A 13,815-nucleotide genomic window follows, 5' to 3' on the forward strand; every position below is an offset into this window, starting at 1 on the left:
GTCATTTTGCAGCAAGCTTTTTCCCTTTCCCTTTGGTGACCTAGTCCCTAATGTCCTGGATGCCTGAAAACTTTCAATATGAGCCTAACCAATGGGATCTAACTGCAATGCACAACTACAAACTTTGGCTCAGCAGCTACATTAGAAATGTAAGTTCACGCCAGGCTTTCAGGACCCCACCTTGAAAGCAGTGGTGCTTTGCTATGCCATGCAGCCTTGCCACACTGCCAGGCCCACTGGGGGAGATTTAGGATTACACGCTCACCACAGCACAAGAGAGAAACCAGGCAGCCAGAAGTAGCAGAGACTTCAGGTCCAAGGTGCTGGGCTGCTTTGGGTACACACCCATGTGAAGGCCAGTGCCCTTCCTCATGGTCAGGCAAGGTCCAGGGTATCTGGCCCCCATAGGATATCAGAGCCACACCGGCCTTGCCTGATGGGCTGACTGGTGGGAAACAGCTGCCTTTGGGAAGGCCAAGAGGCTACCCTAACATCATTTTCTCCAGATAAGAACACCTGGCCATTATTCACATGAACATAACCAGATGCTGCATGTGTACCTGCTCCACTGTTGCACCTGCTGAGCGATGCTCAGAGATGCAAGAGGGAAGAGGCTGGACCAGTGCCACATCTTCGTCTTCCTCTCTCAAACAAATCAGGGGAGGAAACAGGTTGCCTTGCAGTCGCCAAGGCTTTGCTTTGGATTTCTGTCAACTGTCATGAAGAGTGAGGCTACCAATGCAAAATTTAAAAGCCAATGAACAATCTAGTTTTATATTTATGTAATGATTTTAAAATACCAATTTTCCCTCTAGCGTTATTCTATGATGGGAAATAGAAATGCTTTTTACAAACTGCAAGTGAGCACAATAAACTACCTGCAGAAAATGAAAAATAACTCGAGTTTCGGTTCAGGAAAATCTGGCTTTGGGTGGTAGGGCCAGTTAAATGTGACCCTTGGTTTCCATTTGACACTTTCCATACAGGACTGCTGTCAGGACTAAAATGTAATCAGTGGACTTTTAAAATCGATCAATTCAGTCTTTCTTTGCAATATTTAATTTTCTGTATGTAAGCATGTACATATGTCAGCTTTCATGTAGTCTTCACAGCTGGCTGTATAGAAACGAGAGACAAAATATTCTTCCCAACAACCCTTCAGAGCTGACTAAAGTAGAAAAGTGCAAAAGATTCTATATTTAAGATATTAAAAAATTAAGGTCCACTGGGAAGGCCTAGGTGGGTAATTTATAATTAGAGGATGGGACATGTGTAGTGGATGGGGGAAAAGGTACATCAGCATCTTAATTATTTTTAGGTCTTTAATCCAGACAAGTGGAAACTTCCATGACAATTAAAGAGAAACACGGACTGCTACTGTGTCCCGGTGAAGTGCGCATCTGTGCAACGGCTGGGGGCTGCGGGATGCAAACTCACCTTCCGTTTCCTGGGAATGGGCTCGTCAAAGAGCAGGTTGCTGGCCTCCGCCTCGTCGATGCCATCGTCCGGCTGCACGGGGCTGCGGAAGGGCTTGAAGCTGTCAGCCGACAGCGGTGGCGACGGCGTGGACGGGTTGGACTGGTCACTGGGCGCGCTCCAGCTCCAGTAGCCGCTGCTGCTCGTACTTGACGGCACGCACCCCGTCTCCTTCCAGGACCCGCTGAGGCCCTCTGCGTGCACGACAGACAGCGTCAGGGCCAGGAGGGCAGCTGCTTTCATGGTGTGACCCCTGCCTTCTGCTCAGCAGTTGACAACACTCTCTTCTCTCTGTCTCTGTCTCTGTCTCTGTCTCTGTCTCTCTCTGTCTCTCTGTCTCTCTCTCTCTCTCTCTCTCTCTCTCTCTCTCTCTCTCTCTCTCTCTCTCTCTCTCTCTCTCTCTGTAGCTCCTTGGAGGACAGTGAAGATTGTAACAGAACAAGTACAACAAGTACTGTAGTTTTCTTGCTCATGAAGTTTGGGGAGGGCTGCATTTACTGGCTGCAGAGTTTCAGAGAGGGATATTGTGATTTGTACTGTTTTCCCCAATGACTTGGTTACCCAGTGTCCCTCCTCCTAACCTCACCTTCAACTTTTTAAAATACGAACTATTTGTGAGAGTATGATTTTGGGGATATACATATAAGAAATTGAGGAATGCTACTTTCTGGATCGTTACCCAAAGCCATTTTCCAAGCTGCTTATCCTCCATCCTGCGGGCGGGCATTTTATACCCAGCCATCCTCCTCTACACTGGGGCAACTTCCTTCTCCACGGTAAGGGCTACCACTCACCCCGCCTTTACCCATGAGGACCCTGAAGTGCAGGAAGTTACATGTTTTTCCAGGTGACTCATAAGAGACCTTGGAGAGTCCCTGGCGGTCATCCTACCAGTGCAGAGGGACCCTGTGATGAGAACTTCCTCTATTCGATTTGTGAAAGCTGAGATCAGTTAGGAATTTATTGGCAATGATTACTGATAGGATTTGCACTCAATTTTACCTTTCTACTTGTGAGAGAAAGCACTATGGGAAGGAAATGTTTGCTAATGGGGAGAGATTTTTGCCCAGTTAGAACGTCTTGGGAGGAATATCTTTTAATCACTGAAGATTTGCTTTACCTTTCAAGATACCCACATTTAATTAGCATTTGTATAAATTCGACTTTCTTCCTAGATAATTTCTCCTCCATATTTATGTGCATTTGGAATACATTAAAACACTATTCTAACTACAAGGAAGAAAAAAGTCCCAAAATGCCTCATTAAAAAAATACTGTCAATGTCTGTCTAATTAATAATGAAGTGAAGACTAGCCTTGGTGGGGAAATTTTCTAACTACCTTTCCTAATTATAGATTTCCAGATTTTTTCAACTATGCAAAACAAAAGTTTAGAGGTGTGAAATTTTAAATTGAATCAGGAGAAGTTACTCATCTCATCACAGCAAGGTTCTGCCAGGATCAAATGGCTGTTTATGCAGACTCACAGCTCGCATCAGCAGAGCAGAATCAGCAGCTCGCTCCCTCCAGCCAGCAGACTCACACCCAGGAGGAGTGGAGCCGCCTCTTAGAAACAAGAAAGCACCATCCAGTACCACAGGATCTCCAGAGAGGCCTCCCAGAAGGCTGGAAAGCCAGAGCAGACCATGTCCAACTGTGCAAACCTCCCTCAGCAGGCCCATGAGTCTTACAACACACCCTGGCAGGCAGTTATACAGTGAAATCAAACATGTGGTGCTAGACAAGAGATCACTTTATATAGGAGGAAATTAATTTCCTGTGAGAACCATTATTACAGTGTGGTTCCACTGCTTCACAGCAATGTCAAAAGTCAATTTGCTTAGCAATCTGTAAATGATATTTCCTGGAACACTATTTCATTTGAAGGACAAGTGATGTACAAATGAATTTTTCAGAAAGAAGTTGTGACTGATTCATAGCAGCATCTGCCCATCTTATGCAAATCACCACCAAACTCGCTGGTAAGTGCTGTGAACCTCTGTTCTCTACAAGATTATTCCCCCTGATGGAATAATCTTCATCAGGCTCAGAAAGGGACCACCACAGCCTCCAAAAATGCACTCATACACAATTGTTCTGGAGAACATGTTTTATCCTTTAAAAAACATGAATGCTTCGCTGTCATAAATTGATTTCCTTATTTAAAAATTTGCTTCCTATTGCAGACTAAATATCAGACCATTTAGGGTTATTACCTAAGTAGTTATTTTTTAAACTGTAAATGAACATGGAATTACTCTATTACTATGTGAACGAAAGTCTGCATTGAAAGTTTTATTTTAATTCTAACCTTTAAATATAGAGGAACACTAAAAAGGTTTTCAATTAAAAAAAATCCAGTGGTAAAAATAATGATTAACTTAAAATATATCTTTTTTATTTTTTCCTTCAACATATCCATCTTTTTCCTAGAATATATTTTGGCTTTGCCCCACTCCTTTGTTAGTGGTACTGCCAACCTGAGAACAGTAAAGAGGGACACTGCCTTGGCAAGGGGTCCCCAGAAGAGGGGTTGGTCACGCATGGTGTGGCCAGCCTCATCACAAAGGACCTGACCTGCTCCAGGTTGGGGAATGGGCAGAGGAATGGTTCCTCAGCTCACAGTGAATCAAGCTGCCCAGCACCCCTGATTACTGACAATGATTTGAATTCATACCATCTTGACGGTTCTTTGTAGGTCTAATGGAGTTGGAGTAGGTTTGGATGAGGGCTCACTGGATATTGCACAAATTTATTCTAATACTTTGTACTTTCAACCTAATTGTGTGCAAACCATAGCTCAACTGAACGTGATTGGCTATTCTGGTGTTGGAGAAAAGGTTCCCATTTCTGGTAAAGCTCATTCAGTGCCCAAATATTTAGCAGTAAATCTATTCCTCTGCCTTCGTTCCCTGTACCTTTTTGAGGTACATCAACTGCTGAGGGTTGATCCTGGCCCCACCCTGTCCTCCATCTCTGTCCATCACCGAACTCTGCTGCTACATTCATCTTCCTCACTGTGCTCAGCCCCACGGTGACCCTCCAGGTTCAGGCCATCCATGTGGTTTTGGTTGTTTGCCTGTGCTCCTAATCTTCTGCTACATGATCACCTCAATAGCTCTTGCACAGTCTTAGAATGAAGTCTGAACTCCCAGCCGAGACTACATGGCCCATCACGTTAAAGCACCTGCTTTATCTAACATCCTCTCCCACTGCCTGCTCTCTTGATTTATCATTCTGAATTAAATGAAGCAATGTTAAATCATGATTAAGAGAGCAGATATGGAATCAGAAAGACATGGACCAGAATTTCAGTTCTGCCACTTATAAGCCAATTAATTTCTTCCTTTTTTTTTTTTGTCTTTTTTCATTTTTTAATCAGTACCGGGGATCGAACTCACGACCGCCTGCTTGCAAGGCAGGTGCTTATGCCGCTGAGCTAAACACCCAGCCCTGCCAATTAATTTCTATGCACCTCAGTTTATTTATCTGCAGTATAGTAATAACATCTTATAAAGTTGTTGGGGAGTTACATAAGATAAAGTAAGCACAGTACTTGACAAACAGCAAGTGTTCAACAAGTGCTAGTAATATGGCCATTACTGATGATCCCCCCCCCCCATAGAATGCTATGATATGACCTAGAATGTCCTCCAAAGGCCTTGGTGTGCAGAGGTGAGGCTTTTGCAAAGTGATAAGAGCATGGGGCGCGCTATATGCTCATCAGTGGATTGATCCACAGATGAGAGTGGAACTAAATGTGCTGCTAGAAGGTGGGGCCTGGTGCAAGTGGGTCACTGCGGGAGTGACTAAGAGGGCGTACCTCTCTCCCCACGCCTTTCCTCTCTGTTTCCTGGCCACCAAGACAGGAGTGGCTTTCCCTGCCTGACCCTTCCCCCACAGCCTTCCTGCCTTCAAGCCGGTGACTGTGCACTGAGAATGTGAGCACAGCTGTGGGTATCAGGCACTTGTCTCGAACCAGTGACTCAGAGACTGTGCTCTCGGCGTGTGGACACTGTTTGCATTCAGATCATCTAGATGGTACCTGCAATACATCCATATATATGTGTGTGTATAAAATTAATGAATAGACTAAATAATACTTCTACTTGATTAGGGAGTCTAGGCTAATAATGCTTTTTAAAAGTTTTAGTCTTTAGTGAGTTCTTTGATCCAACTATCTCCCCAATCAAACAATAAAAATGCTAAGGAAAATAACTCCAGCAGACCAATTTCCACTTACTTGGGAAAAGAAGCACGAATAATGCAAAAATGTGTCTCACAGGCAACAACTGTGAGAACCCAACAGAGATGAACTGAACGGACAGGCAGATGAGACACAGGAGGCTCTCTGGAAAGGTCTGGAGGAGGCTGCCAGCCTTGGTGCCTCCACTTCTTCCGTACTTCCGGCTTCAAAGTTAATTGTTAATGTGACAGGAATGAGGCTTCTCAAATTCAAAGAGAGGCCCTGTTCTTGGGGTCAAGGGCCCTTCCCACACCTGCACCCTGCACTTACCATTTGGCCGCACAGGAGGGCTTCGAACCAATGGGCTGGTTGACAAGCTGGTTAGTACCATTGCTGCGGTCACCTTGTCCATGTCTAGCTCCTCTGAAGATTTTCTGTAAGAGAGGAAGCAGCATTGTTAATCACGCACACTATGCATCTTTTCTCACTCTGGGCCAAGCAAGATACCATTTGCCATCACATACGTGCTTCTTTAAAATATCATCAGGATCTAATGTTCTGCTGGTTTTGTTTTATAGATGAGGAAGCTAAAGTGAAGAGGGTTATTTGTTCCATCAAAGCTATACACATCAGGAAAGGGACCTCTCATTCACTGTTCACGCAACTATTGTGGAGTGTGCTAGGGGAAAGACACTGTTCTGGGCTCCAGTGCTAAGTCATAACCCTGCAGATAAGGTTCTTGATGACGGTCATAAACAGGTGGCCATGCAGGGATTGTGGGTGGACTGCACTGCAGGGGTCAGGAATAAGGAGGGGACATGTGAAGGAAAAGGGAGGCGGCAGAGCTGGTCCTGGTGGGGTGGGAAGTGCACCCCGAACAGTGGCAGCAGGGGTGAAGCAGCAGGAATGTGTGTGGTATCTGAAAAGGGAGCGACAGCAAGGAGGGTGCAGCGGGGCTGGACGTGTGGGGTCCTGTGGCCAGGGAAGGGGGTTTGATTCTATGCTAAGTGGAATAGAAAGTAACCAAAAGGCTTTCAGCGGGCCTAATGACATGGTATGATTGATCTTTATAGCATAATACCTGAACTGCCATTTGGAGAATCTTAGGAAAAACAGAATCGAAAAGAACAGCCAGTAGGAGACAAATGGTAGGAGTGCAGAGCAGAGAAACAGCAGTGTCTTGCTGCAGGGTAGGGCAGTGGGAGGTGACTTGAAGGGACCGGCTGATGCAGGGGATGGGGAGATGAGTGAAAAGCAGAGACTGAGCGTGGATCTGGTGTTGTGGGCTTTAGCAGTAGCCAGAGTCATTTACTGAGACCAGAGAGCCTACAGTGTAAATGGGATTATGGTGCTAAACTCCACCTTTGCTTTTGAGTTTTCTGCATCCTCCTGGAGAAACAGTAGGACCCTGGAAGCATTAACACCTTGGTAAAGTGAAGGCCACAGACAGTCATTCATTGCCATCAAGAGGTCTCTTGGTTCATTTATTTCATCCAGATAACCCCAAATAAAGAAAGTCCATAAGATAATGATCACAATCACTGAAATCAGCTTGGTTAAACTTATTTCAATAAAAAAGTTAAATCAGAGCGACAAAAATTTATGACATCAGATAAATTGTACCACCTCTTGAGAAATGAACATTTGCCAATTAGGGCATAGTTGAAGAAGCACAACAAAGGATTAATAACCCATATCCACAGGTGAATTGTTACTTTGAAAAATGTGACTTTCACTCACAGGTGTGCTCTATAATCTGTAACAGCAAGGACCTCTTTAAAGTTAGAAACTTCACAAACAGCACTGCTATGCAACATAGTGGGGGAAAGAAATTCTTAAACTGGGGGGCAAATCAAATGCAATGTTTCCCAATATGGGAAGGTTATTAAATTTCATCACAAGCTATAAGCTACAGAAATTATTACGGTGTGGCTCTCCAGTGTCCACCATGAGAGGCTGCTCTTTCCATTCTAAGTACCAAAGGACTACAGTCACTGATATTTTCCTCTACAACTCTTCTCAACCCTCCTTATGCTATTTCTTACCAAAAGACAAATGACTTATTTTAGAGACTGGTGATTAAAAGTACGTCTTTGAAGCAAGCTTGAGAGTGCATAATGAAATTCTCTCTGTGGAAGTTTCTAGAACAATTTCATATACAACCACCGCTCATTCACTCAGCACACTATTTAAAGATTTTACAAAAGTCACTGTTCACAAAAGCCACGTATGTGTGAGAGGTGATGCCAGTCTCCTGCAGAAAAACCTCTTAAAACAGCACCAAGGAAAGAATGCAAAGCATTTCAAGATAATTCTGGGTGTTTCTTGCCTCGGTTTCCCCACGTAGTCATGGTCAAAGAGGTAAAGCTAAGCTGGGGGCCTGGCAGGGAGGGGCTCATTAGACAGATACTGCCTGAGCCCTGGGGCTCTACTGGCGCCAGCTTCTGCCTTGGGGATCACATGTGGGCCGCCCTGCTGTCACTTCTTCCCAGATCAAATCACAAGAGCTGCTGACTTCTTTTTCCAACTATTGGTTTTCTTTTTCTCTTGCTGACAGAAGGTTTATGGACCAGCCTAAGAGCCCATGCAGCTGGCGTAGGGAATGAGCAGATTCTGTAGGGAGGAGTCCTCCTAGTCTTCCAAAGCCTAGAGGGACTCTGCCCTCTTCTGTAGGAAACTTCCCCTCTCTCCTTTATTGGCTTCCTTTGTCCACACCCAAGATGAACATTTTGTTTTAGATGTCTATTGATAATTAATTCAAAAGTCAGTGTATGAGTTTCTTTAAAAATACAAAGATTAACAGAAAATGCATCACTATAAAATATGCATTTATTTTGCACTGCCAAACCTACTACTGCATTTCAAAATTACTACTGAGCATCATGAAGCAGATTTTCAATGAAGAATGAAGAGAAGAATAAACATTAGTATAATCAGAATGTTTCTGTGTCTGGATTAGGTTTCCCATTGGTATTGGAGGTCAACAATGACATCAAAGAAATGCATGACTAATGACCCAGTTAACCTACATTTCTCAGGGAGTATTTTAATCATGCTACATGAAATGATACAGATGATATCGCCTTGTGCTGGGCTGTGTTTTTGTTTTTATCTCTGTTTAATTTCTTCTGGTACAGTACTATCTAATTACTGATTAATTGGTGCTGTAAATTCAAATCCTTATAATTAAACACGAAGAGATGAATATACAAAGTAGCATTTGTTACACATTGAGGAAGCTGCTGCAAAGGCCTTCTGGTAGATTTGGAATTGCTGAAAACAAAAGACACCAGTTGTAATACAAAATATTCTCTGCTAATATGAAACTGAGGTTGAATTTACTATTGAAACCTTATCAATTGCATGTCTACTAAAGGCTGAAACTTTTCCAATTGATCTTTTCTCCAGACTGGAGTATTGCATGATTTAGTATGTGGAATTATTTTTAAAATAATAGTAATACTCAGCCAAGTATGGTGGTACACAGCTACAATCCTAGCACTTTTGAGAAGCTGAGGCAGGAGCATCATAAATTCAAACCCAGCCTGGGTAACTTAGCCAGACTCCATCTCAAAATTTAAAAAATGGGTCCTCAATTGGGAGGCCCCAGGTTCAATCCCCAGTACCATACGCTCACACATGAAAAGTAACACTGTCACCCTGCATGCCACTTGTCCCTCAACTTGGCCTGGCTTCCATGGATGGAGAGATGTTAGGAAGACGATTCCCATCTGGAAAGGTTAGAGGCCAGTGTAACCAGGGTAGTGTAGAAGACTACCTGATCACTTCTCCTTGAATGCAATTACTGCAAGATTAATTAGAGTCCTATTTTTATATACTGATATGCACAGAGTGGACCATGCTATTTTCTTCTCCCTTTAATGGGCTCTAACTGATGCAAATAAGGCTAGCCAAGGTACTAATATGCAATCCCAGAGGCCAACCTGACAGTTTCCTGTTTTCTCCTCTAATGCTCTCTGCACAAGACTGCGTGCAGTGGGATGGCAGAGCTATTCAGCTCCAGGAATGTCAGCTGGGTATGAGGCTCAAAGTAAGAGGCTACGACTACCCAGGGCACAAAAGTTTATATATCAGAAACTAAAGCAACAGCCTCTGATACCTTAATTAAACCATGCAGACTGATCCTTCTGCGTATCTTTTCCCTTGCATTTTGCAAAGATGCTTTTCTCCCCAGTGGGCCAGCCAGCTCAAGTTACTCACATAGTTACTGCCATCCTCACTGTCACTCATCCTTGAACCACTCTCTTTTTTACAGCTTAATAAATTCTGGGCGAGGCCTTGGGTCAAGGCCTTCGTCTGTATATTCCCACTTGGATGGGACTCAGGACCCTCTGGCTGCCCATAACTTTGAGTATGTCTTAGTGTCTTTACTCTCACCAGGGTTTACATTGGAGGTAGCAGATTAAAATTAACTCACTGGAATTTCAGTAACGTATCTATGGAATTACAAATCTAACTTTCTAGATTATGAAGTGAACTAAAAGGATTACAATATACAGCATTTGGATTACAATATTCATTGTTTGGATTTCAATATTTGGCACCCATAGCCCAGCACTTAGCCTGCTAGGAGACTGCACAGGAGTCCTGTGTGGAGACAGAGGGTAGAGATGAGGACAGAGTCAGGTAGGAGGCTGTGTGTGCTGGGCTGAGTAGTTTTTCACATTATTTTGTGGTAGTAAGAATCTTCCCAGGGCCTGGTACATGGTAGGCAAGTGCACTGCCACTGAGATAAATCATCCCCAGACCAGTCTCAAGTAAGCCAAGCCAGCGGACTCCTGTGTGCCTGCCAGGCAGGTACTCTGCCTCTGAGCTAAATTCTCGGCCTCCCAATCTGTATTTTAGAAATGTGTCAAAAAGGAACATGTCACAGAATAGGAAGAAACCAAAGGCAGACTATTCAGCTGATTAAACTCTTAATCCAAGTTCCAATTATGAGACTAAATGGGACGACAGAGCATATTCTGCCTGCATACAGGTCCCCCTTGATTTCAGCAAAGGCAGGCGAGGGCCAAGGTGAAGGTTGCTAAGGTGGGATGAGTGCTCTCACGTGGCTTCAAGTCCAGCCTCTGCATGACTATCTGTATGACCCTGGGTAAATTCCTTAACTCTCTGAGTCTCAAAGCTCTGTCTCCTCACCTGTACTAAAAACCCACAATTTGGTTTGCTGGGAGGCTTTAGTGAGAATTTGTATGTGCACCCCCCACCCTGGGCATGAGCCTCACCCACAGCCCAAACCCCACCTTCAAGTTCTGGAATGCACCTCCCCCAGGAAAGGGGAGCACAGGACTGCTCCCTCTTCTCCCTCAGTGCCAGCGCGAGCAGCTGTTGCTTTGCTTTGCTTCCTTTTTCTTGGGAGTGGCAGTGACAGGCGTTGTTTCTCAGAAAGAACAAAACTGTTGTAGTAACTTTGTTAAGCTCCTTTGTGAAGAGCGGCAGCGGGCACGCGGAGGAGGAGAAGCCCTCACAGGGCTGCACACTGCTGCTGGAGCAGAGCTGCAGCTCGGTGCCCTGCGAGTGCCAAGTGGACCCTTCACACCCAGCCAAGCCTCCGCACTCGCATGGGCTCCGTGCTTTCAGCATGTGCTGGAGCATGTGCTATGTGCTAGAAGCTGCACGAGGTATCAGAATTACAGTCTCCATAAAAAATGAGAGTGACCACCCTCCTGAGCTCCAGGTTAGTGGAGAACCAGAACTTACTCATACACACATAATATAAAGTTCAAATGTGACCCAAGTTAGGAATAGCAGCATGAGTTTAATTAAGACCTACCAGGTGGCCTGGGAGGGACACACACCAGTGGCAGAAGAGCCAGGGTGAGGCTGTATTAGAAAGGGTGGAAGGAATCACCACGGCGTGCAGTACGCCTGGGAGGGGACAGCCCCAGGGGGGCCTTCCGAGTTCTGTGAGAGTTTCACGCTTGTCTTCATGGCCCTCCCTCGGAGGCAGTGAAGCGTTTCCAGCAGTGTGTGGTGGGCAGAGGCAGGGGAGGTTTGGTGATACTATCAGATTTACTCATCAACAAGCGCACTCTGGCTGCAGTGTGGAAAATGAGTTTCTTGGGCCTGACAACTGATCTTGTATCTGAGGAATTGACTGCCTGGCGACTGTGTCAGCAGGTTGCTGAATGACATCATCCGTGACATGGAGAGGCCAGCAGTGAAGTATGCAATATGGCACGGTGGGCGGACCCGTTCACAGGCTGAGGGTCTTGTGCTGGGTGGGCAAGGCCAGTGTGGCTTTGAGCACTCAGCCGTGGCCTTGCTCACAAGCTCAGCTATTGTTTGCACCGGAAGAAGCCTTTTCTTCTTTTGAGCCACTTCATGTTTGAATGTTGTCTGCCCGAGCGTGCGTACCAACATGATCTCCAGGCTCACCCCACCGGCTGAAGGAGATGTTCTGCACCCCAGAGAGCTATAAAAGACATCTGTAATCAAAGTGCTGTAGTAACAAGTGGAAATAAAAATGAATAATACCTTCCTTAAATCAGCCCTATCCAGTTCCTTAGCAACTACCAAAATCTGATGTCTACACCAAGTTCTGTCACTTTTATAACTTGTAATCATCTTAAAACAAGGAATAACATTTGAGAATAAAATCTCATCTATGAGAAAAGCTATTGTGTCTATCCTCAACTTTGGGACTTCCAGGAAAGCTTTAAGAGTTTAGGAAACTAGGTTTAATAACTATTACATACAGTTAAGCCCCAAAACTTCATTTTATTTCTACACAAACTTCGTAGGAAAAGCAGTAAATGTTAACTTCTCCAATTTAATTTTAGTAGTTGTTTCTCTTAAAATTATAGTGTAGATTAGGGAAGTTGCAATAGAGTGTTCTGAGAGAAAAACTAAGAGTAAATATATCCAAATATATAAGACAGGAAAGGCTAGAATTCTGATGAAGGATCATTTTTAAGAAAATTCTAATCTGTCACAGATCTACATAGAAAACACAAGAAAACAATGGACTGTGGAAGTTGCTGCAAACTCTTAAAGGACTGGGAAATGGCAGAGTTCCAGGACATGGCTGTAGGCCGTGGAGGGTAGAGGAGGGGCAGAGGTGAAAGTCCTGGCCACAAATAGTGGGGCAAGAATGGGCCAGTCACTGATGGCATTCAGGCAGCTGGCAGGATTGAGGAGAGGAAAGTGTGGATAATTCTCAACAACGGGGAAATGACCAAGATGTCAGCAGAGGCGAGCAAAAGGTACGGGGCGGTAGGAGGGGCCTCAAAGCACTCTAGAGGCTTATTCAAGGCCGGAGGATACTGTTCAGTGGACCAGCACTTGCCTTGCATGAGGCTTTGGTTTCACTCCCCAGCACTGGAAAAGCAAACACAAAACCCAACAATACACCCCCTAAAATAAAACCAAACCCCAAGTGACAGACCAATGGCTTATTAACAGCAATAGGGACACAGACAAATGCCTTCTTGTGGAGTTCCTTTCTGCTTTCAGGAGAAGGTCCAAAGTCTACAGCAACGCCTGGGCCTCCATCTCTGGCCCATTTCCTCACAAGTTCCCTGCATTGCATGCTGCTGACTTTTGTGGTTTTTCCACGAGATGCTACACTTGCTTCTTTCCATGCCCTGGCACAAGCTCTGCCTTCTGCTTCTTCCTCTCATGCACCTGATCTGTTCCTATTCGCTCTTTTGTTCTCAGCTCAGCCCCTTGCTGGAAGCTTCCTTCCACCTGCAGTGCTGTGTCACACCAGGTCCCAGCTCCTTGTATTGTCTTGTCTTAATCCCTGTAAAAACTGGGGTTCAGCCTTCATCGTCTGTCTTCAGCGTCTGTGCCAAATCCTCCCTTAGGGTGAATTTTTCGGGAAGGTTTTCGGGAGAAAACAGCATCAGGCAGCTGGGGGTGGCAGGGACAGGCTCAGATATACCTGAAAAACTTGTCCAGTTGTTCTTTGCTCATATGCTCTCCTCTTGTTAGACCTGGTGATTTATTCATTTCTTCTGGTGGGAAATAATTCTTGAAATATTCAGCTCTTAAATAAATTGTTCATATGAGTATTTTTGTACTGGCCCTAAAAAATGGTGGTCTATCTGGGCAAAATTGATCTTCTTCCAGTATCTAATTCTTCTATAGTCACAAAGGCTCACAGATCCATCGGTGAACTCTAGAATGTCA

General features: G+C 44.7%; 1 protein-coding gene across 2 annotated transcripts in view; it reads right to left on the reverse strand.

Annotated features, from left to right (window-relative positions):
* Znf704 (zinc finger protein 704) overlaps positions 1-13,815 on the reverse strand; it is a 203,491-nt gene that overhangs the window by 58,525 nt on the left and 131,151 nt on the right. For both annotated transcript variants that reach the window (XR_010050201.1, XM_063257493.1), the window contains exons 3-4: positions 5,992-6,095; positions 1,438-1,670 (exon numbers count right to left, since the gene is read on the reverse strand). Coding sequence is in view for 1 of the 2 variants with exons in the window: in XM_063257493.1 (XP_063113563.1) it covers positions 1,438-1,670; positions 5,992-6,095 (337 nt within the window). In the remaining variant the exon portion in view is untranslated. The remainder of the gene's footprint in view (positions 1-1,437; positions 1,671-5,991; positions 6,096-13,815) is intronic.

Source organism: Cavia porcellus, unplaced genomic scaffold (assembly GCF_034190915.1).
Source record: "Cavia porcellus strain 051 isolate PalLab524CR breed Dunkin Hartley unplaced genomic scaffold, mCavPor4.1 scaffold_10, whole genome shotgun sequence".
Taxonomy (NCBI): domain Eukaryota; kingdom Metazoa; phylum Chordata; class Mammalia; order Rodentia; family Caviidae; genus Cavia; species Cavia porcellus.